Source organism: Perissodus microlepis, chromosome 2 (assembly GCF_051167445.1).
Source record: "Perissodus microlepis isolate ML-2025 ecotype Zambia chromosome 2, ASM5116744v1, whole genome shotgun sequence".
In the NCBI taxonomy this organism is placed as follows: domain Eukaryota; kingdom Metazoa; phylum Chordata; class Actinopteri; order Cichliformes; family Cichlidae; genus Perissodus; species Perissodus microlepis.
In genome coordinates, this window is record NC_140462.1 from 16,907,697 (window position 1) to 16,932,933 (window position 25,237).

At 40.4% G+C, this 25,237-nt stretch overlaps 1 protein-coding gene across 1 annotated transcript; it reads right to left on the reverse strand.

Moving 5' to 3' along the window:
• On the reverse strand, nucleotides 1–25,215 carry vimr2 (vimentin-related 2). Its single transcript, XM_084950945.1, has 10 exons — nucleotides 23,372–25,215; nucleotides 20,848–20,992; nucleotides 20,582–20,740; nucleotides 20,271–20,390; nucleotides 16,975–17,070; nucleotides 12,355–12,483; nucleotides 10,313–10,444; nucleotides 5,801–5,911; nucleotides 5,588–5,712; nucleotides 1–916 (listed from the first exon to the last, which is right to left on the reverse strand). The coding sequence occupies exons 1-10, from the start codon at nucleotides 23,479–23,481 to the stop codon at nucleotides 874–876; spliced, it is 1,170 nt and encodes a 389-aa protein (XP_084807071.1). The 5' UTR covers nucleotides 23,482–25,215; the 3' UTR covers nucleotides 1–873.
• Nucleotides 25,216–25,237: the final 22 nt, after the last annotated feature.

The window sequence follows — 25,237 nt, forward strand, 5'->3', positions numbered from 1 at the left end:
GCAGCAACCAAAAATGATTTATCGCAGACAGCTTTAACATTGTGTAGAAAATAAGGAAAAGATTACTAGGGAATGTATTACTGAATGCTTATTTCCGAAACGACAGCAAATTGGGACACTGCTTTTGAAAGAAGCAATGATTAATCACACAGAGTTTTTCTTGTGGAAAGATCCAGGTGCTCATTTTGAAAGAGCTGCAGAAAAACAACTTCATGAACCATTTGAAAAGCAAACACAGCACGCTGGACTCTCGGCCGTCAAAACCAACTCAAATGTATGGCTGAAAAAGCAAAGGGAAGGCGAAACGCTTTTAGTTACCGAAGAGAGAGCCGTCATTGTCTTTGTTAACAGTGACGGGGTCGCAGGTTAAGAGCCAGACAGAGGCTGAGTGATGGACGAGGTGATATCAGAGCGGGAATGACTCCGCGGAGCCGCACAGTTGAGGGTGTGTGCGTGTGTGTGTGTGTTTATCTGCGATTGCGTGTCAGTCTTGTTCAACAAAGAGGGGACAAAGCATTTATGAGTCATATCAGAGAGCTGGTAAAGATAAAACCCCACTTAACGAAATATCCCTTCCAGACGCTGCACGGATACACACTCATCCCACAGCCCCCACCAGTTTTAGACAGCTCCATCTTTCTTGGAGTATCAGGGTCATCTGCCAGAAACCTGTAATCAGTGGCCCGGCTTACTGTAGGCCTCCAGACAGCATTAATCTGTCATACTAAGTTTACGTCTGCTCAAATTGCCGAATCGTTGCGTTAAGCTTCATCGAAGTGCAGAAATGGGGTCTGTTTTTACGCGTTTGTCTTTTGTCTGTGTTGGAGAGCACAACCACAGTCAGGACAGCCGATCTGACTGCTCAAGCTTAAGTCACAGGCTGCACAGTCTCTCCTCCTCTTCCTCCACTAGACTCCTGAACAACAGAAGCACATAAAAACACAACACAGAGGTTATAACTCACAGAAGCAGGAATGACATTCACTAATTAGTCATATATTGGCAGATCCAGAATAGAACATTATTTTCTCAGTTACTCAATTAGTTTGGACTAGCCAAGTAAACAGCTCATCACTCATTTAATAACATGCTTAACTTCAATAAAAGCCTAAAAAGAGTTTACACATAGGCTAAGGTACTTCTTGTTTAAAATCGAACACCTAGCCATGCAGGCAGACTGTACAAGCGTTTGTGAAAGATCAAGCAGTTCAAATGAGCTCGCTAAACAGGAAGTTCCTTTTGCAACAAGTCAGTTTGTGAAATTTGTTCCTTTTAGATATTTCATCATCAACTGCAAGTGATTGCAAAGCGGAAGACGTTAGGAAACATAGGCACTCAGACCAAAGTAGCTGACAAGAAAACAGAAGCAGGATCGTCAAGTGCTGAGGGGGCATGATGCACAAACGCCTTCACTGCTCTGCTGACTCAGTAACTGTAGCGCTCCAAACGTCCTCCATCACTAACATCAGCACACAAACTGTGCACCGGGAACTTTGTGTTATGCGTTTCCTTGGCTGAGCAGCTGCTGTGGTGACCCAGGACTTTTGCCCATCATTTTATGTTATTCTCATATAACATGACATATTATCATCTTATAAAGCTGCCAGTTCCACAACTAGCATATAGAGTACCATCAGAATTTGAAGTCATTGTTTTCTCCACTTGAATGGATTTAATGTGGCTTTAAGTTGAACACTGTTTCACTTGTTTTTCATCTCTGAGGATAATATCGACTGCATTGACTGTATACACAAAAAGGGTGAAGTCAATGTGGTAGGTCAGACAGGCGGAAGACAGGAAGACTGTCAGATGAGAGGAAATTGGTTAGCATGATTAAAAACAGCCTAAGAACCACTAAAGCTCAAGCCTGCCATGAAACTGGAAACTGCATTACTGTCTACAGTGATGTGAGTTTTATATCATCATGAATTGAGAGGGTACCAAACCAGATTGAAGCCCATGCTCCAAAATCAGCATCTTCAAGCTTGACTGAAATTAGCAGCTTCCCACAAAAACTAGCCAAAATCTTTCTGCAGGAAAAAAAAATTCTGCAGAAAGATTTTATGTTTAGACAAGGCAAATTTGGCCACAATGACAAGAGTCGTAGAAGTAAAGGCGAGGCTTTCAAATCTAAGACTGCTGTGTCAACTGTCTGGCATGGTGGTGGTAGCATTATGCTCTGGGGCTGTTTTCAGCTTTACTTCAAATTAACAGCCAGACGGTTGACACAGTTGGATGTTCCAAGAGGAAAATGATCCCATTTACACATAAAAAGGTGTTTTAGAGCGGACAGAACAGGCTAATATTAAGCCTCTGCTATGGCCTGCCCAAAGCCTCAGCCTCAACCCTAAAGAAAAAAATTTGTGGACTATGCTTAAAAGTCAAGCCTGTGCCAGGACACCAACCAATTTCAATGAACTCTATCAATTCTGCCAAGAAGCTTGCTGATGGCTACAAAAAGTATCTGTTTGAGGAGCAATTTGCTAAGGGACATTTAACCAAATATTAGTGATCGTGTATACATATATTTAAGCCTGTAGGTATGATTTTGAAAAAATCCAAAATAAATTCCAATTCCATTTTAGTCATTGAAGATATATTTTGTACAATCATTCCACCCAGGCAAAGCAACAGTTCATAGAAACAACAGTTCATTATAAGCCCAATATTGCAATGACAGTCATGGCCATGAATGTGAATGGTAAATGGACCAGTTCTCTATAGCACTTTTCTATTGTACATAGGCATTTAAAGCCCTTTATACAACTTTACCCATTCACACAAGCACCTTTTCTATGCTTTTTCTACATAACTCCAACACAAGTGATGAGAGCAGAGAAACTGAAACAAAATAAGAAGCTCAAAAGGGGAAGAGGGGAGTCATTTGATATATCGGTAATATAAAAACTAAACCTCATAGTAAAGTAAATAAAGGATCTTGTCCTTAGATGAGCAACTTGTTGCTGTGTCATGGAGCAGCAGGAGCAGACCACAAAGAACAGTAGAGAGAATTACAGTGTAATATGATTCACATTAGCAGTAAGCAAAAGTAGGGAGCATCTGCCCAAACTGCTCTGAGGTGCTTTCACAGGCGATAAGCCACCCAGTAACGGCAGCCCGGGGTCATTAGGGTCTTCTTTGCAGACAGTTTGCCACGGCACAGAGAGAATAAACAATCCCCATTTTCATTTCTTATTCATGGCTTTAATCACGGATGACAAAACATATAGTAAATAAAGAAAGGAAGGAAAGAAGTTGGCATCGCCCGTGTGTCTTTGGGACAGTCTGCTGGGTAATGAGAGGGAATTAAAACTGTGGCGAATTTGTAAATGTGTGTACGGAGTGGGTGGGGGGTGAACTGACATTAACAGGCTGGCATGGAGAAGAGCTGGCAGAGGCCCAGCACATAGTGCTGTCAGTGTGAGGTCCTCTTTGCCCATTCTAATGAGGTTTTTTGAGGGTCTGAGCTCAGGCCTGCATTGGGGGCCCCCTGGGGTCAGATGCAGTTGGATGGGTGATGGAAGGACCAGGAGGAAGCCTGTGGCAGCGGGAAGGGATGGCTGAAGTGCGTCACTCCACATACCAGGATGGCAGATGGTTAAACAACCTCAATGAACAGAGGGGATGACATGAAACTTCTTCAAGGTCGCACACAGGAAACCACAGCACATTTCCTGTGAACCCAGTTGGTCCGTGATGTCAGCCTTTTGTGTTCAGGAATATCTTATAATGGAAATCACGGATATCCAGGTGGCACTGTATGAGGCGCTTGACAATACTGGGCTTATACACCGGATCTTGTGGAAACACTCCTTGCATTATTCACAGTAGAGCTTTTAGAAAAAGATTTTGGGATATTGGTGATTTTCTCATCTTTGAAGAATTCCAAATGTAAACAGAGCTTTGAGCTAATTTCAGTTTAATAAAATCGTCTCAAGGCCATTATGTGCTTTGCCCCGAACAGCTCATTTCTCCTGACATGTTTAAATATTATGTGGCACCTTTTTGAGCATTGAGGCGGACATCTGTTTTCATTTTAGCCTCTACCACAGAGATGAGAATCCACTGTATGCCTCAGAGTCTGTAGATATTAACTGCAATCAGATATTACGGCAGCTGACTTTATGACTTCAGCACCTTTAACAGGGGATGACAAACTAATCACTGAAATCAAATGATGCAGTGTTTTTCTTGGAATATTTCTCCAGCAGACACGGCTGTCCTCTTGACTGACAGTCTCACTAACAATTAAACCAAGTCATCCCAAAGTCTTCTCGTGTGTGTGGCATAGTGTGTGTGTGTAAAATTTTATTGGTCTCCCTTAAGAATAACAACCCGCAGCCCTGAAATGAGGATCGTGAAGGCACAGAGGTTTATATTCATGCAAGCTCTTCATTTTAAAATGTGCAAAAGAGGCGTGGATAAGCACTTGTACATTACAGTCCATCATAGTGCTTTAAGTTTTAAGGTTAAATTAAAGTACTGCTATAAAGTCCATATCTGAAATACATGATCTGAAAAACAAAGCAGAATACTGACCTTGTTATGATTGAAAATGCTTAAAATCAATTATGAATTAATTAATTTTCAACTGCAATGCATTACAATTAATAAACTATTAAATTATTAGATTTTACCATAACCATTTGAACCATTTTATCAGTTTTATTATTACATTAGAGTCCAATAATAACTATCGAATATACAATGTAACAAGTGCTTTATACGGATACAAAATTGCAACCATTTATATACGACTCCATTATAGACTGTATCCAACATTAATATATTGTCACGATGTGATGTGGTTGGTTTGTGGATTACTGTTGTAAAACCTTGAGTATTGAAACAAGAGAGTAAATCTGAGCATTATCACTTCATACTAGTAATGGATGCCTAGACTGCATCTATAATTCACCGTAATATAAAATGGGATTACAGAGATACAGTAAGGAGCTCAGACATCCAGAGGGAGCTCGGAGCTCTGATCACACCCTACAGCAGATCCAGAAATCTCTGGAGAGATTGTATATCTTGTCTAGACTGGGAGAGCCTTGGGATGCTAGAGAACTGGAATACACTGCTGAGGAAAGGAACATCTGGAATACCCTTCTGAGGCTGCTACTGTAGCCTGACTTACAGTCATGTGAAAAATAAAGTTTCTACAGGTGTCTATGCAGTCCTGTGAAAAACAAAGTACACTTCCTAAGTCAACAGCACGTAGAACCATGTTATCATTCTCTGAATGTCCCTTTTCTCTTCTTTAAGTTATTGTTTCAGTTCACTGAGATTTGCAGGCATTCATGTATCCACAGCTCTGTTAAGGTGTTTTTATATGACTTTTTTTTAGCCATTTCAGTCATGGGATCATTGTCCTGTTGCATGACTCAGTTTTAACCAAGCTTTAGCTGTTAGATGAGCATTGCATGGCCTGACCCTGAGGTCAACCAAAACTTTTAATTTCTAGTTTTTAAGTTCTATCTTCTATTATCACAATGCAAAACTGATTAGATTATCTAATTTTACTTACATTTTGAAACCAGAGTTGTCTGTTATTAAGTATAATTAAAAACATCAACCATCTGACCTGTAAGCAGCAATCTCCATGTCTCTGGCCATCTTCTGAGTGAGCAGGAACTTATAGTCTTCACACTGCTCCTTCATCTGTTCTTGGAAATTGGCCTTCTGACACTTCATTTCATCTATAGTCGCCTAATGACACACCAACACAGAGCAGCAGAGGATGAAGTTGAATGACAGAATATAGGTTTCAACTGCATTAATCATTCCCCTGTTATACCTCTAGATCAGCAATCTCATCCATGTATGCAGCCTTCTTCATTTCAACCTCGTCCTCCAATTCCTCGTTATGCTTCTCGAGCTCAGCAAGCTCCTTTTGTAGCTCTGAAATCTTCAGGAATAAAGAGAAGGAGTTATTCATTGAACATATATCTGCAAAATTACTTGTATATTGAATTCTTTTGTTACCAATAATGTAATAATCCCATACCACAACATTTTAGTTGTGGTATGTTCATGTTCAGTTCAAGAACAGCAGCTGAGGAGCACTTCAGTAAGACAACAAAGAGCTTCAACCTTTGGTAAATGGCAACCTTCTTATCAGCCTTAAACTGCATTTCACATTAAATGAAGACTGCTTTGAGGCCGAGTTACAAACTGAGAAAAAACATTGAGACATTTAAGCATTTATAGAGATACAAATGGAAGGGGATTGTTTCGGCTGTGGTCTCACTTCTGAACTTCAGAAAAATTATCAACAAATGAGGCCAAAAACAAGAGCAGATGTTAGTCGTCAGTTTGTAGTTGTCAGATGGCCAGAAATAGGACTCAGATGAATGCTAATGTTTATCCATTGCTGCTAGATATTTAAAAATAAATTGATAGTTATAAACATGGCAGCCAACACCATAACAAGTTGAATGTTATGCATCAGTTGGATGATGTGAGAGAGACCCGCCAGGCCAAGGAGCCACTGGCAAGTAAGGCATTCTCCAAATCATAGCATCTGACCTGGCTTGTTGTTTCATTATAGATACATGTTTTTATTTTATTCGGGGTTGGGAGGGTCCTTGCTAATGACATTAGGAAACATGAAAACATCAAAACCACTGACAGTTGATGTGAATACTATAATTTTTTCTCTCAACAATGCGATCTTCTCCTGGAAAATGTCCTGTGGATGTTATTTTGAAACCTCGCATCCACCTAAAAATTGCCGCCAACCTTTACACACACAACCCATGTCTCCCATATCACCCCCTGATGGCAGCAACCTCCCTTAGTGGGACACAACGGTCTATTGAACCCCCAAAAATGACAGAGAGCCAGGGACCTTTACATGGCCTCCAAACTCCCCAGATCAAAATCTGGACCTGTGTTTATGCCCTGACCAATCAGAGCTGCTTTGGTGCTATGAGTCGAACCTACACAATATTATATGTAGTGGCCGATCAGTGTATATTAGATTGTCATGACATATTGAACAGACATTCATTGATTCCAGATGGCGACTTCTGCAGAATTTGGTGATCCCCTGACAATTCTTCTAGCACCACTACAAAGTTGACGTTTTTAAGAGGAAATATCTGAGGATTTATTGGATAGACTGCCATGAAATTTGGTTCACACAATTATGACCCCCCTCAGGAGGAATTATAATTACTTCCTTAGCCTCCTGACTTGACATTAACTGGGCAAAATTTTGTATTTTAGTTAACAACTACATACCTCTGATTTAAAGCTACTCCCATCAGTCCCAGTGGCACTTTTTCATCATTACTAACTGAAAACATGGATTTAAACTGAGCTCTAACTACAACTGAAGTATGCAAATTAACCTAGCAAACACAGACAGAACAGGTTACTTTACTTTCACCACAAACTAACTGAGGAGCATCCCTTCCCCCGCTGAGAGTAATTACAGCAATCACTGAAGTTCAACAATTAGCTGTCACAGCCAGATGGGGATCCAGGCAGTCCTGCTCGTCTGTCAGCCAGATCATGTGACCAGAAGACGACTCGATTACTACTCACAGGCTGATGGAGACTTCCCAAACTGTGTGACTCACTTACTCTCCTTGGCATGATAAGTGGAGCCTGGCCTTGTATGTATACGCGAGCGGTGGCGGATAAACCCATCAGAGCCTGTTCTATTATATACATTTGTGTGTCAGGCCTGATTTCACTGCAATCGGTTTGTTTGGCCATGTTGTCTCTCAGTGAGAAACCAGACCCGAGGCATCCATCACAGACGAAGAGGAAACAGAGCAGATCAGGCCGTGCTGTCCATCCGTCAGCCTGGACAGAGCAAAAGTGAGGCTGAATATTAAAGAAAAGTAGATGATGTTGGGAGACTTGTGCTGAGGTTACAGAGGCTTGATGTTTATTTAAAGAGCTGAAAGGTAGAGCCACACTAATGAGAACCAAACCACCATGTTTGCTACAGATGTGGTTGGGTGCCAGCTGTGGTCAGACCACTGACGGATGCTAATAAGACCAGGGTGGACTATAAGAGGTGTTTTTACCTGAGTCACCATTTCCTGGTTTGTCTTTTCATTCATGTCTCACTTTGTTGTATGTTTCCTTCAAAGTCTCTTTGCTCCCTTGGCACCTTTTAATTTATTTATTTTTTTTTTTTTGCTAGCAGGATGACAAATTAAGGTTAATTTCCTTTCCACTCAGTGTGTGTGTGAGAAGTATAAAGACGCCTATGACACTGCAGGCGCTCTGAAAGACTGTACTTAATATAACTGAGGACACAGAGAGCAATAAATCCTGTGTGAGCTGCAGTCGAGCTCTTCACATCTCCTGCTGAAAATGTCCGCAGAGTAAACACTCTGGTCAGCAGGATCTCCCACACTGTTGCTCTGCTGTCACTCAGCCGCTCTCAACTCCCTTTGCCTGCTGTGGGAAACCATTCATTTTCACCATTACATCTGATTTAGGAGCTGATGTCCGACACAGAGCCAGCTGATAGATGTTAAAACCCTTTCCTTTTTCAGTAAAGAGGTTGAAAATGTATTATGGGAAGATCACTATCAGCAGGCAGTAACTAAAGGACTTAAATGATGTGTAAAGCTCTGATCACCTCAAAAAAATATTCTCTCATTCGGCTGTTGCAATCAGCAGCCCTGCAGAGCGTTTTGATTTTATATTTCTCACAGGTGTGGAGGCAGAAGTCAAGTGAGTGTTGATTGCGGAGCTCAAAGCATTAAAAAAAAAACAAAAAATAATAATTTTCATGCCAAGAGTTACATGAGAAGATTTTTATCACTCTCATAGAGTCATGAAGAAAGAGAAAAGTTTTTACAGGACTCTTTCACAGTACTGTTCAGTACACCTTTAGTGCTTCCATATCAAGAGAGTAAGTAGTAGCCAGGTGCGGCTAATCATATATTATTTAATTTACTGATCGTCACCAAATGTGACCAACCACCTCTATAAAGCAAAAGTTTGGGCAGTTTCCTGGTCTGGAGACAAACGTTTTGTTAACACAATCCTGGAATGTTCCCAGCAAATTCACCTCAAAGTCAGACTGTGAAATGCCCAAAGAAACTTGCCTGTTCACTCTAAAACAACATGGCAGCACAGTTTAGATTTGCAAAGATTTGTCTAAGCAAACCACAGATCTACTGAAAAAATGGACAGACAAAACCAAAGTGGAAATCTCTGAGGATAACCCACAGTTCCATATTTCACCTAAAACCAAACACGGCCTATCAGATGTCACTCTGAGAGGTGATCACTGGGGTTTGTTATTCATCCACGTTGTGAGGACAACGTTCCTACAGCTCAAGCTTTGCTGAAACTAGGTCACGCAACAGGACAATGATCCCAATCACACCAGCAAATCTACAACAGAGCTACACAGTTAAACTTCAAACTTCAACCCAATTAAAATGCTGTGGTGGGACCTGAAAAAAGCTGTACATAAACTAATTCATGCAAATCTCAATAAACCAAAGCAACACTGAGGAGCTCCTCCACAGCAATGACGATGACACTGATATAGTCACTTAAAAAACAGTTACTTTTAGTCCACGTTGCTAAAGGTGGTTTGCAAAATGTTGAACTTGGTACTTACTGTTTCACATGTTTTTGATATGAAAGCAGATCAGAGGTATATGTATAAAAAGAATAAAATTGACCCCGTTTGCCATTGGCGTGTGTTGTGTCTGGTATGATTTCAGCCGGGAAAATATTAAACATGTCATATCTGCTCTCCTCACACTTGTTTACTTATGAAAAGAAGCAGGGGGATGATTCTTGTTACACTTACTTGTAGAACTTACTGTATGATGCTGGATGGTTTCCCTAACATGAGTTGTTTCAGGCCATGTCTTAGTGGCAAACAAAAGCATATGTTGAAGAACAATTCACTGCGTTATTTAATATATAACTCATTCATAAAGAATGTTAATCATAGTCTGGTTTCCAAATATATGTGGCCAAAACAAAGATATGAAACATAACAATCACATAATGTTATGCTCTATTACACTATAAACTGCAAATGATCTTTTGGCTTTAATTGTGACTGTTTGTTCCAGATATAAGTGGCTGTAGGCGTACACAAAATGGGTAAATCTTTTTTTTTTCCTTTTTTGGATCAACTAGCTTCCTTTTCGTGCAAGAAGTTCGGAAGAACTTAAAAGCTTGGCAAATGCAACCAAAACGCCCTGTCCTGATGTAAAGCTCAAGTTTACTCCAAACAAACTATGCTAAGCATATGTGCTTTGTGTAATTTGGCTCAACTAACTCTTTAAAGAAAGGGCAGTGGGAGAACACTCACCAGCATCTTTATCTCACCGACGTCCTTTATCTTTGTCAAGTCTTTGACCGTTGACCCTCCAGTTCCTCCCACTTCCACTTCCTTTCCGTCACCACTGTGGACCACAGCAGAGGAGGCTGCACCGCACTCATACTGAAGAGACACAAGATGAGAAGTCAGTGCTGCTGGGATCTTTGCTCTCTTTTGAGTAATTAAGTACACTTTGGCAGGGGGAGCAATCACAGTCTCTCATACTAGCTCTCCTTGCGTACACCAGTTTCATGATTAGCCAAATCATGAGGGCGCACAGGTGTGTAGGAGTCCGCCAGCAATCACCATTACTGCTCACAACCAATAGCAATCATTTTAGCATCGAGACAATTGCGTCTCGTAATCGAGGCCAAGCACAGACAGGACGGTGTCCAGCTGGCGAGGCAAGAGCCTGAGTGGGAGGGAGAGAGTAAATAGATGGCGTTTTAAAGAACAAGAAACACACGTAGACAGGCAGATATCCCTTAGTCATGTCTCAAAATTAAATGCACACACACACCAGTGTCCACTTCAGTGCAGCTAAGGAGCCTGGGAAGGCGGCCTGCAGTCTGATTGCAGCCCTGACCTCTGAACCAGGCAGACATCCTCACCTCAGAGAGGGTCAGACCCACCGGAGCTACAGTCTGACCCCAGTGCAGGACCTCGGTGCTGCAAGACACACACACACACACACACACACACACACACACACACACAGGTGGACAAAGACATTCTGTTCGGGTCCAGAACAGCACCTCTGATTTCCAAGTTCTTCCCCAATGTTGTGTTAAGAGGTAAAGAAAACAAGTGGGAGCCTCGTTGTGTGATTTGTGAAAGCTGAGAGGGACAGAGGGAGGGTGGTGCGGTGAGAATATTGGAGTTAATCGTAAAGAGGATGAGGAACTGGTCACTGGAGAGAGTGTCAGAAGTGAAAGTACTCAGATCTCTTATTTAAATAGAAGCAGTTCAAGAATAATAAAATAACCCACAGGAAGTGAAAGACCTGCACCAATATATAAACCGCAGAAGATACTTAGAAGTATTAAAAAAACAACCCAGAAACACAACCTTATTGTTCACATTACTCCGTTCCATGGTATCGTCTGGCCAATACACACAGTGAGATTGTAACACATTACATTATCCTGTCACGAAATCACTCAGCACAGGTTGGCTGGCGAGCTGGAGAGCATATCATCAAGTGAAATTAAAACCACACAAGATAAATTTCTGTTGGAAGCATTTGTGCCCCGTTTAGGATGCATGGCCAAAAAATAAAAAAATAATGACAACTGTTTAGTTTTCTGAGATCATGAGATCATAAACCGCTCAAGCAGCTGTGATGCGTGTTTCCATGTGTGTTCACCGGTGGCTCTGCAAACCTTTTGTGGCATATCCCAGATATGAAGAAAAAAAAAATAGGGCTTGTTCCCATTCACCCGACAAGTTTTAAAGGAACAAGGTTTAACTTTTGTGAAGCACAGTCAACACGATAGCATTAACAAACTCATTTATTATGTTTTTAGTTCATTTTCACCACAAAGATTATGTTCATTCAACAAAACGTCCTTTTTGTAGTACAGCCTCAAAATGTAGTGACTGTATGACCCACAGTTTGAGAGCCACTGAAAGATCGCAACCGATGTCTGTCACTAATCCAGCCTGTGAAGCCATGAATGCTTATTTATCATATTTTCACATGCTTTTTTTTTTTTTTTTTTCATCTAATGAGACCCACTTTGTTATATTTCTCACAAGGATTTTTTAACAGCTGGAGAATTAGCAGCTGTTAACAGTGGTGTACATACGTTATTTTCTTGTTTGTTTATTATTATATGCCTCAGTAATGTATTGAATACATGTTTTTCCCTGTAAACCACCATGTTCATTTCTGACTCCATGTTTTCATTTTGGGGCTCTACACATGATTCACAGTTAATAACTGGGCCTTAGCGCAGGCCCTCGAATCGTCCGGTGTATGGTATTGGTGTGGTTCTCTGTGGGTTTTGTGTGTTATGTACTCTGTGTTGTACCTGGAGGGTCTCAGCCAGTTGGCAGTAGTACTTTTTTACATCCAAAGCCGGAGCAATGTCAGGGCTGCCAAATTTAATCACTGCTGCCCGGGTGATCCCTTCGTTGGGCTCCAGCATATCCTCCACTGTCTGCTCATACACGAAACACATACAAATACACAAGAATGAGATGTAACAACACACATTTATTTATTACACTGTTCTTAATGTCAGTTTTACTAGACTTGCACTTTACTTTACTTCTTTATAATGCAGCTCCTAATGTTTCCTAATACATCCACAATCATCATCTATGACTTTTCTCTTTCTTTGTCTGGAAGCTATATTTTTCCCACATCCTTCTCCCAGCATACCCAGTATCTCTTCTTCATACGTGTCCAAATCAACTCTGTCTCAACTTTTGTCCTTTGACTGAGAGGTGGTCTGAGCTTTTAGGATATCTAAGATGAAACATGAACAAGCACAGGTTTTATATTGATCATGTAAAGGACGAAGAAGCAGCCTCATCTAACTTCACAATGATTTTGAGGTATGACAGGTCATTTTGGGAGGTACAGTTGTATGAAATTTAGACTACTGCAACATTACACTTAGATCTATTTGTTCTTAGTGAACGCAATATTAATGAACATTGTGTACAAATACATATTTTCTAAAACATTTTTTAAGCAAGGAAAATTTCAACTAATTCAAACTTCTGGAAAAAATGAACCAAAACAACAGTGGTGGCAACAAGCTTCCATAAACCCTTTGATATTAAGAATCTTATTTGCAGGAGTGCCCTGGTAATAAGTAATAACTTAACATGTTGTTCCAGTGGCAGGAGAAATCAGATCTCAAAGAAAATCCACACAAGGGTGTGGAGAACATGTGAACTGAAGCTTCCCGAGGTTTGAACAGGGGCGCCACAAAGAGGGGGCCAGAGGGGGCACTGGCCACCCCCCAAAATTTGCTGACCCCACCTGGCAAGACTGTCCTATGTTGGTAATAATTTTAATAAATGTGAACATGAGAGAGGACGAATCATTAAAGTATGGTTGGGACTTAAAGTCAAGCAGTTAAAAGTCAAGTTAAAAAAAGATGATCATGGATTTCAAACTCTTACTTGGTTCTCATATGTACTTTCAGTGATATCAACTTTAATAACAGGAAATCAACTAGACATGTAATTCTTTTCTTTCTCTCTTCTTTGCCATATTTTTCAAGTAACCTGTTTTGAAAACAGCATAATAAAACTGTTAATTCTGGTTTTGCTGTGCCGCCCAGTGTTTTCAGTGACCCCCATATGACCACCAACATGGAAAAATTCTGGAGGAGTCCTGGGTTTGAACCCAAGTGTAATATTTTATCCCAGCTGTAAGATCACATAGTCACAGCACAATGTACTGCAGTGTATTTTTCTGCGTTGGATTAATTTTCTGCTAGAAAATAAACATTTTTCACTAAATCCTGTTTTAAAACAGGTGTGCTGCTATAAATGTGTTTGTTATAATTTTGCAGGTCATCAGTTTACATATTTTATGTGTTTAAACCAGGGGTGTGCATGCAATTATTTTTCCCAACGGAACCACGTGAGAAAGTAGGATTATTATGGAAGTGCACGCAAATAAGCTGAACTTATATCAGTTTCATCTCTCTATATGCTTATTGATGGGGCTCTTCTCAACAGCCCCAGCTGTAGAGAGCTACTATCTCTGTCTAAAAGTAAGTCCCTGTCATTGTCCATTTACCTGTATGACTGATTTAATGTGGTTTGATTCTATAAAACCCTGCAAAACCAAAGTGTTCTTGCAAGAAGTGCACATTAGGGAAGACACCTAATGTGATGCCTGACATTTAAAACAATTTTATATAGAAACATGTTAAAAGTCTAAAATGATTAGAAATGCAGGAGTAATGTGATTACTTGTATAGATGGATGGTCAATATGACCTTATGTTTGCTACAATTACACCTAACCACCAATGCTCTGACTTCTTGCATTCCATTCTAAAATTGAGCCTTGTCATTATTGATGAAAATGTATCAGCTGCATTATTAATTAGTACACATATGTATGTTTATTATATCCATAGATGCCTAGTGTATTTCAGCTATAGCTCACCCCTACAACAGTAAAAAAAAATAAATACTGAGGAGCAAGTGTGTTGTGAAGTAGAAGTATACTCAGGTAAATTTTCTGTCTTAAACGCTGCTACAAACACACAGAGACCAAAGGCCTCGACATGCATGTCTGCAGCCTCACATCAGTTACAAAGAAAATGAACTGCTACAGAGCTGCAGTGGCAGACTAACATTTTTCTCCTCTTCCCTGCACCTACATAACGACATGGCTGCCGATTTGTCAGGGAATGTGAGGTATCTGGAAGTGCCGATAATAACAACAGTTAATAAAACAAAGGGAACTTCTGTTTTCATTCGGTATTCAGCCGCATTTCCCGGACGGGGAGTTATCGAGCGTGTCCCAGAGGGAGTGTGTTAAATGCCGCGCGGCCCGGCTTTGCAGAGGAAAAACACAGAGTGATGGAGCTGCTCCTGCTTCAGCTGCCTCCCTCTCTCTCTGCCTGCAGCCTCTAGATCTGATACCGGGGTGCGTCTGTCATCTCCTGGTAAGGTGGAGAAAATTGTAGAAGGTGCAGAGGGCTGGGGGTGTGTGTGGATATGTACAGAATATGGCTGCAAGCATGTGCTTTTTTTAAAGGAGTAGTTGAAAAATTTGTTTGAGTGCAGAGAAGCTACTTAATACATTTTATTTTGTGGGGCATGTTCAAGAGTTAGAAGATAAAATGACAATCTGATACTAGCACAAAATCCTTTATAAACCAGTGAATTCTTACACTGATGTTTCAGCAAGTGAGCTTCGGCAGAAAGCAGATTTTGTCAGCTTCAATCTCCTGTTTCCACTTGTCATGCTTAACAAACCCAGAGTTGGTTGTTCTTTCATATTTACCATACAGATATGAAAATATGGGCATATATTTTTTTATTATTCTCAGATCTGACCTCGACCTGATTGAAACGCTATGGTGAAACCTTGGCAGTTTTATAAAGACGAGTGGGCCAAAATTCCTCCACAACGATGTGAGAGACTGATAAAATCACACAGAAAACAATTACTTTAAGTTGTTGTTGCTAAAGCTCGTGAAGCGCTAAGTGTACTCGGTTCTACACAGGACTCCAGTAAAAACTCTCTTTTTCACATGACTAAGTTTTTGGACAATGACATGCTTTTTTTTGTGATTTTATATTTGTGTATTAAATTGGTTGTAATTCGTCAAAAGTTTTTGCAATATTTTGGTTTTAACTGAAAGTCTGCAATTCAATCACATCCTGTTTGTTTGCTGTAAAATGCCCAGAACAGTGGGAAGGTGTTCCTGCATCTTCGATCAATGAGGAATTAAATCTGCAGGTTGGTGCCTATTACTGTTTTTATCTCACTGAGACTTTTTACCTCGATAAATAAACAAAATATAAAAGTTACTCTGCCAAACACTGACTGCAGCTTTTACCTTGAGACAGAAATGTTCAATCTGCCTCAAAAATGAATTTATACCATTCAGGAGAGGGATGTTTTTGATACATTATAGGTCAAGAAGTAAACAGCTTAAATATAGACAATCAATTTTTGGCACATTCACATATCAATCAACACATCCCTGTTTTATTCTCATCCCTGTGATCTGTTCATGGTGCAGATGCAAAGTGGCAGTCGGTGCTCTACAGAAAATTTAAATCTTACATGTAATGCCCTGACTCATTTTAAAGTTTTTAAATCAGGTATTTGATCTATGTGTTCTTGCATTATGTTTTTGGAAAATATTTTTGCAAAACACTCAATTTATGCTGTTCAAACTTTGCATGAGGATACTGTGGATCTACTAACAGTTTAGTGCATGCTATACCGATTAGTTTGCAGTATTGTGGTGAAGTTTACAGTAACTGATGCCATGTTGGACTCATACAGAGCAGGCTGTGGTGTTCATGGACAATGTGAAGTTACATCAAAGATAGCAAACATCAAGTTATATTTAAATGCTGATTGGATTCAGTCACTGAATTATAACTTTTATACTAGGTTTATAATGTCTATGTGTTGGAAAATGAGGAATATAGTTCATGAAATAACTGCTTATATCTTGTTGAATTCAGCTGGGTAAATCCACAAAGAACAGCGAGTACCAGAGTAGCAGCTGATCACTTGATGACTTATTTCTAAGTAATTGTTTTCAACAGCCCATCTTTAAGTTCCACCACCACTTAAACAAATCCCACTTTAACCCCTGAGGTAAAATTTAAAAAAAAAAAGTGTAACAGTCCAAAAACATCTTCCTTCCCATTAAAAGACTGGTAATGACTGCATTTAGTACAAATCCCTTAAAAAAAGTCATTTTATGAATCTAGAATTGAATGCTCTGCTCATATTTTTCTGTTGTTGTGGCCGTTTCTGGTTACAACTCTTCAGCAAGGTGACCAAGGTCGCGAGAGCTGCGTTTGTCAACACAGATCTGGGCATTCCTCCAACACTCCTGTCTGACCTAAGTGCTACATTTTGAGCCATTTCTGTGACTATAAACTGTTCCTGTTTCCTCAGCCTGCAGCTACAAACTCCCTTTCTCTCACCGTCCTGTGCAGGATCTCCATGCTGGCCAGCTGCTCCTCGTAGATAGTCACTTGCTCCCTCAGAGCCAAACACTCTGCTGTCACAGCATCCACTTCCTGTTAAAAGAAAGTAAAGTTAACAGAGAAGTTGAACTTAATTTCTGGAAGTGTCTGAGGAGTGCTCTGCAGTTTGCAAACTAAATCAAACCACAGGTGGAAAAAACAAAGTTGTTTCCACCCTGAAGACCAATTTTGAGAACCATCAGCACCAGCCACTCTGTCACTGAACAGCAACTACACGCCGCAATGCAGAGGAAAAGGGAGGAGGAGGAGGAAGATGAGAAGGAGGCTAACTAGACACAAAAGCCTTGTCACCCAATCTATTTGCTGGCAGGGGTTCTGAATTCGTCTACTCTTTTTAAAGAACTGGATTAATTGGTGTTGAATGCAATTACTGCTTGTGCCTGCTTTTACATTTAGGTTTAGGAAGAGAGAGTTTGGTGGTAAAGTTGTGGATTCCTGCTGTGAGGGTGGCAGGGTCAGTGATGTACTGCAGCAGATTAAACAGACTGGACTGGCTGCTGCTGCTGAACTATCTGAGCTGGAGAAAAAAACTGTTGTAGTTTGTGTAGTTGTTCCATAGTGTTCACACACAGTCACAGATTTCTTTTACTCAAGTTGCCATTTCCAGCTCCATAGTTTAATTCTTGGATTCTACTAGGGTAGCTTTGCATGATTCACTGTTCAAAATAAGCCGTTTCTGTTTATGTAGCAATTTTAGCTCCAACTGACTTTCTCAACCTGAAAATACTGTATAACAGACAATAAGGAAAAGCATGTTGGGTCAAATTTAAGTGTCTTACACATGTTTGTTGACATGATAGCGTCACACAGTTATTGCAAATTTGTCAGCTTTACTGGATTGGATTGAGATCTAGGAATATGTAGACCATTTAAGTACAATGGATTCATTAACATGTTTAAGAAGCCAGTTATTGATGGGTTGAGCTTTGTGACATGGTTTGTTATCAAATACAAAACTCATGTAGCATTTCAAAGATGCTCACATTAAAATATTCCCTACACCATCACCATCAGCCTGAACCAACAGGATGGGTCCACACTTTCATTTGGTTTACAACAAATCAGACCCTACGATCCAAAAGTTGGAGCAGAACTTGAGACTCATCGAACCAGGGAAAGTTTTCCAACCTTATATAGCCCAATTTTGGTGAGCCTGTGTGAATTGTAGCCTCCATATCCTGTTTTAGCTGACAGGAGTGATACCCAGTGTGCTTTTCTTCTGCTGTTGCCCATCTGCTTCACGATTTGACGTGTTGTACCTTCAGAGATGCTCTTCTGTATACCTTGCTTTTAACCAGTGGTTATTTGAGTTACTGCTGCATTCCTGCTACCCCAAAGCATCTAGGCCAGTCCCTTCAGATCTCTGATGGCAACAAGGCATTTTCTCCCAGAGAAACGCTGCTCATTGGATATATTTTTTTGTACTACTCTCTGTAAACCCTAAGCATGGTTCCTAATAGATCAGACGAGGCCATCTGACACCAACAACCAGGAAAAATTCAAAGTCATTTAAATTTGATTCCCGTTTCCCATTTGAACTTCAGAAGAGTTGGAGCTTTAAGTCTTCACCATGAGTGGTGCCTTGTCACATGTATTATTGTTGACATGTTTAATATAAAAATATTGATTAGTGCTCTCCATTTATCTGTTTATTTTTATCCCAATGAGGATTAAAACCAGCTGAAATTCTGACCAAAAGAAAATCTTCTAATGTAATTCTGACCTTGTTTTTACCTTTAAATGAATCTAAACTCCATATATGCTAAATTAATTCATTCACTCAGACTCACTCTGTTTTTCTGTAGCCACAGAAAATCAAAATGAGGAGGTGAAATGTGGAATCCTTGATGATGGAGTAGGATAGAAACCACACAAAAGCCAGCGGTATGCTCTAAAACAAACCAAATGTGGCTTTTTTACATTATGCTGACAAAGATGCAGCTTATTGTGGGCCGATCTGTGTAGTATTCACTCATCTCCTCCGCATCTCTGCTCTTCCTCTACCTTCCTGCCGATTTCCCACCAAGTCTTGTCACCCTGCAGCTGCTTCCAATTCAAAACTGCAGAACAGAGCCAGCAGGAACATTACGGCACTATATCACAGCCTGCGTTACATCTGTGAGGCACAAATGAAAGCCTCCCTCGCATCTGGCCTGGTTCTGGAAAGGAAACGATGGGCTCTGGCATGTGCGAGGGAAGAAAAGTTTGGTGGCTCAGGTTGCAGTGGGCCACCAGCCCAGACTGTGTGACTGCTGGTGATCAAAACCCACTGGGCAGCACTACAGAGGAGCAGCTGTGCCAGGTGTCAGCTGGATGGAGGGGGAAGTGAAGATGCTTGACAGCCCTGCCATCTAGTGCTCAAAGTATATTATCGCAACACGGTCAGATCATAGAGAAAACGCTTAGGTTCATACTCAAGTTTTAAGTAAGTGATTTCATACTAATATATTTAAGTAGACACAGCCACCAAACTTATTTAAAGGGCAGTTTTATACATTATAGACTTTGCTGCTTGAGGTTTCACATTTGCAAAATGTAATTTTAGTATCCACTGGCCTCTGTTTTATGAGTTTTGATCAACAGTAGTAAATTCAGTTAAGAGTTGAGCTCTAACTAAATAATTTTACTTCAAGTGAAATTGTAGCCTTGACAGACTAGATAACACGACTCTGTGGGGAATCCTGACGTTTGTGTTTGGGCCTATGATCACCATCCATCCTTTTTTTTTTTTTTTGCCTCGTGTGGTCGGTGACATGGGGGCAGCAGTCAAAGCAGAGGCCAGCTCTTCTTGGGGGACACCGATGCATCAAGCTACGAAACATGATCTCTCCGGTGTGTCCTGGGTCTTCCTCAGGGTCTCCTCCTCATCTAGGAGGCCTCTTGGTCTGATGCTCAATCCACAGCTGACTCCCTTCGATCATCAACCATCCATTAATATAACCACTCAAATAAGGACGTTATTATTTGAGTGGTTATATTAATGGATGGTTGACTCTGATGTGACCCCGAATTTTACTATGCTTGTGCTCTCTTAGCTTTTTGGAACTGAACCTACTGTTATAAAATCTTCAAATAAATTTATAGTCCTAAAAAAAAAAAAAAAAAAAAAAAAAAAAAAGCACAAATTATTCTTTATTTGTCGAGCAGAGTTCCCTCCTGACCATTTTTCTGAAGCAGCAATGGGATTTCCATGCATACCAACAGAATACTTGCCAAATACCAAATACAATTACCTCAGCCACATCTTCTTGTTCCTGCCGGACAAAGATCCTCTGCTGCGACGCCTTCTCGTAGTCTTTCTTCAGGAGCTTGAGCTCTTTCTGCAGCTCCTGTGTGTCATTCAGAATCTCATCCTGTGGTGAGAAACAGCCCGACACTGATGGATCTTGACAAGGTTGTAAATCAGACCTGCCCACAATTATGCAAAGTGTGATCCGGCTGATGTCATGACGTGAGACGTGCTTGCGGACTGATATAAGAAAACCTCATTTAGGCATGCCATGGCACGGAGAGACATGCAGCAGACACACCCAACAGCACCTACCCTCTGCTTGCCCAGTCTTTCCACCACAGCATCCAGGCTGTGGTCGGGCACCGCCACAGTGGAGGTGATGCTGGAAGAGGCCTGGCGATTGTTCAGCTTCTCCTCCAACTCAGTGATCTGACATTCAAGAGACTCATTGTCGTCCTCAAAACAACGAGCCTAAAGGGCGCAGGTTTAAATAGAGTGAGGTATACACAGAAGAAACCAGCAGAGAGGAAAATAAAGTGCTAATTTGTCAAGGCAGCAGTTACAGTGTTTGTCCTCACCAGCTCAATCAGCCTGACCAGGCGGTCATTGAGGGTAGCAATGACGGTGCGGTCCTGGACAAACTGGTCCAGACCTTCTTTGTTCTGAGCCCTGGCAGCTGCAAAGTCTAACTTATCACAGTTGCACTCATCAACAGCAGCAGCCCTGAGAAAAGGCACAAAGCACCAAAGACTCGACTCAATATTTTTAAAGGTTTTAGAGAAATAAATTAAACACATACAGAGAGGCTTCATCAAGTTTATCCCTGCTCATTTTCTTCCATTTCCTTTTATTTTGTAAGGCTGAAATGTTGCTTATTTTGTGATTTTTGGTTCTCTTTTGTTGGGGTTTCTTTCATTTTTCTGTGTTCTATGTTATGTCATATATTGCTCTCACTTCATATATGAGATGTTTTTCGTGGGCATCCAAACAAGGCATTTATCCAGACTGAATATACTTCACTGTAAACATGACATCATGGAGTTATTGGTTCAGTTTGTCCATTTCTTAGCAGGTTTACTCATAATTCTGGATTTGCATGATACATGGAATTCATGGAAGGATTCTTCACTGTTCTTCACCAACACAGGGTAACAGTCAACTCTTAAAAAAAAAATGATGATGATGATGATGATGATGATGATGATGATGATGAGGAACACCAACTTCTATCTATATCACAAACCAATCTCTTGATTCTGGATAAAGGGACTCCGCTCATGCATGGTGCAAAGGGAATTTTCAGTCTTGGCAGAGGTATGTAGTCTCTGCTCTTGTGCTTGAAATGCTCGACTGCGTTTGACATCACAGCAAATAAAGATTGCACCCTGTGATGGCGTCTGTGCGCAGAAGACATTTGTCACTACCAGTTGTTGGTACCTCAGTGCTGATTACTTTACCTACCTATTATGCATTGATTGCTGTATGTAGACATGCATTTTAGGTTGTTAAGCACATTTTGACACATCAGTGTTTTGGGAATTTTCAAATTTGTCTCAGACCACAAACATCTGAAGTTATAATTGTTGATGAGATTACAGTTTACAGCTTAATTAATATTACCTAGAGACAGGTTCAAGTCATACCCAGATGTCAGATTTTAGCAGATATATATTTTCTCTCATCAAAATGTCATCTTATATCTCGTTTTTACTATATCTACTGTTCTAACGTCTAACTTATTTTATTTCAGAGTGTTATTAGACCATATTACAGGACTTTTTTTCCAAAAACTTCAAATTTTTATGTTGCAAATTAAGGTCAATGAAGTTAACACATTGTGCTAGTTTTAGGTGAAAATTAATATGATGAATATGGCTCCTCCCTTCGTTATGCTGCAATAGAACTTGGGCTTCTAGGGGCTTCCCACAATGCACTGAGTATTTCTTCTTCACTCACCATTTTTCCCCCACTTATTATTCATTTACACACCACTCTGCATAAAAATGGCCTGTATTTGTATAGCACTTTTCTAGTCCCCTAAGCGCTTTACACAACCTGTCATCCACCCATTCACACACTGGTGATGGCAAGCTACATTGTAGCCACAGCCACCCTGGACACTGGCGCCACCGGGCCCTCTGACCACCTCCAGTAGGCAACGGGTGAAGTGTCTTGCCCAAGGACACAACGACTGAGACTGACCAAGCCGGGGCTCGAACCGGCAACCTTCCGATTACAAGGCGAACTCCCAACTCTTGAGCCACGATCGCCACAATTTAATCATTAGTTATTATTAATATCTAGTTCCCTTCCACAGTGTCTTTTGTTTCGCCTTCCTCCCCTCACCCCCAACTAGTTGCAGCTAATGATTGAGCTCTCTGAGCCTGGTCCCGCCAGAGGTTTCTTCCTGTTAAAAGGGAGTTTTTCCTTCCCACTGTCACCAAGGTTGTTTGATTGTTGGGGTTTCTTTCTATTAGTGTAGGGTTTGTTTGTTTGTTTGTTTGTTTTTACAAAAACCCAAAACAAATAATACACATCCTAACATTTAGACCAGCTACTCAAATATATAATGTATGGGTTTCATCATTTACTACTGTTAGGCTAGCTGCTATGACCACAAGTGTGAGACTGGCAGCAGAAATAAAATTGTAATTTTTTCCTGAATTCTGGAAAAAAGCACTCGACTGATAGTGACATTATTACATCTGACCAATCTGTCAGATAACCTAATCTTTGCTGACAACCTCACAGTCAGTCATGGGGAGGCCAATTTCAACGTACATGTCATACATCGTTTTTGTATTTAACTTCATTCTTAAGGACTATAACAAATAATTTTCCAACTTTGGGATGAATAAAGATGTTATTATAACCACTAAGGTTCTTCGGCATCCACCGGGAAACCTTTGACATGTAAAGCAGTACACTATGTTTTAATCATAAGGGGAAAATTTCAGATGTTACCCTTTTAAATGAACTCTCATTCATGTATTTCATCTATAACATTTTTCAGGTTAAAATGCCATACCCCTCACAGACAAACTGGTGGACATGTTTGTACACCTTAATATCTTAAAAGTGTTGCGCAAAACCCACACTGACCTGACAGAGGCCCGGTATTGCCCCGCACACCGCACGCTCAACCCTCCGTTTCGTCTCCAGCTGTTGTCCTCAAACAGCTTGCGGTAAGAAGACACTCTGAGCATGGCCATAGCTTTGAATGGCTTCAGACGGAGATAAGACACAACAACCAAATGGAGGCAGCAGATCGAAGGAGGATTTTATACTTGGAGGGAAACAGAATGTTGCACTGAGGTGAAGCAGACTAACTTTGGCGTGAACATCACCCAGTGACGATTTCACATGCACCCGACGAGTAAGGCCCAAAAACCTGCCGTGCAGTCACCGTTTGTCTACATAAGATTTCCAAGAGGATGAGATTGAGGTGGGGCACAAAACAGCTTTATACACAGTTTTATTTCATTTAAATAAATTAAAAATAAAAAAAAAATCTGAGAAGTTGAAAACAAATGTATCCTTGTTGTACCTTTGAACGTACCTCAGTTTTGTGACAAAACTGAAAAGAGGAACAACAATGAATCCACACACTGTTAACATCAGTTGGTAGAGTGGAATAAGACAACACATAAAAATCAGAGGGTGGTGATTACACTGATTCTTCTGTTTGACATCATGAAGGTTGTATTTCTACAGACAAAAATGAAAGGTTGTTGTAAAACAGTTCTCCCAAATCTATATATAAAAAAAAAAATCCCCAAAATAACTGTTCCATAGACTCATGCCACCGTTTGGCAAATCTCAGTTTGAAAAAGGCCAACAGAGGATTTTGGAGTAAGGATGTTAATAAGGCAGAATGAGCTACTTCAGACCAACAGTTATTTATACAAGAGTCACGATTGTCAGCATTTTCACATTGCATCATGTGTATATGTCGTCTGCAAAGGTCCTGGGGCATGTGTGAAAAAACTCTGGTTTTTCTGGCATCGTGGGTAAATTATTACATCATTAATGTGAAAAGCTTATGGGTTAAACCGTTTCAGAGGAAATGGGCCTTAGAAGTTCCTTATTACAGAGAATCAGCTGCAGAACAGAATGATCCTCTGTGGCACAAAGACAGGCAGTTTCCTGCAGAGTAATGAGCCATTAAAATCTGCTAATTTCACACCCAGAAAATGCTGCATGAGTTCAAATGAGAACATTAGTCTTTTGGATTTACCCTAAGGGGACAGAACTGCCTAAAAACAATGAATAAAGAGCTTTAAGATGTGGCAAAAGTGAGGGAGAAGACATGTAAACACATGTAGACGCACACCAACAGTACCACCTTCAGGACAAACTAAACACCATCACAGATTCATACCAGCAGACAGTCAAACAACCAGGTAACAGATAAACAGTCACTATTTACACCACCAGAAAAGAGTGAGATCTCCACCCGATTCCGATTGACCAGGAAGTTAGTGTGTTAACAGACTTGTTTCGCAAGTCAAGAGGAAATGAGGAAACTCGAGGTAAGGCTGACGGCTGAAGTTACACAAAACACAGCAAACACTTACAACCAAGAGTTTTCTACAACAGGGTGATAAAAACAAGTAAGAAGACACCCAATTAAACATTTTTAAAACTGAAAGTAAACTGCAGTAGAAACCAAAGTGTTCACATGGTGCAAACTTGGAGGAAAACAAAAACATAAATAAACAATTACAATACCATGGATAAGCTCAAAGGTATCTTAATATTGTCCCCTCAGCTAAACGCTGCAAAATAAATGATTGTCATGATTTATCTTAAGCATAAACATTCTTAGTGACAGATTTGCATGATCATCCCATTTCAAACTATTTTAACAATATATCTAAACATCTTCAGTCCATTTATTCAAACCTAAAGAAGTCTCTTTATTTCTTTAGTGTAAGTGAGTCTCCTATATATATATATATATATATA

Bases quoted from the DNA above. Each gene is read 5' to 3' on its own strand.
- vimr2 (XM_084950945.1), bottom strand. From the start codon at position 23,481: ATGGCCATGCTCAGAGTGTCTTCTTACCGCAAGCTGTTTGAGGACAAC. The intron at 5,912-10,312 runs GTGAGTGTTCTC...TTATTCCTGAAG, and splicing joins TCGGTGAGATAAAGATGCTG to ATTTCAGAGCTACAAAAGGA. The intron at 5,713-5,800 runs GTATAACAGGGG...GTGTGTCATTAG, and splicing joins ATGAGATTGCTGATCTAGAG to GCGACTATAGATGAAATGAA.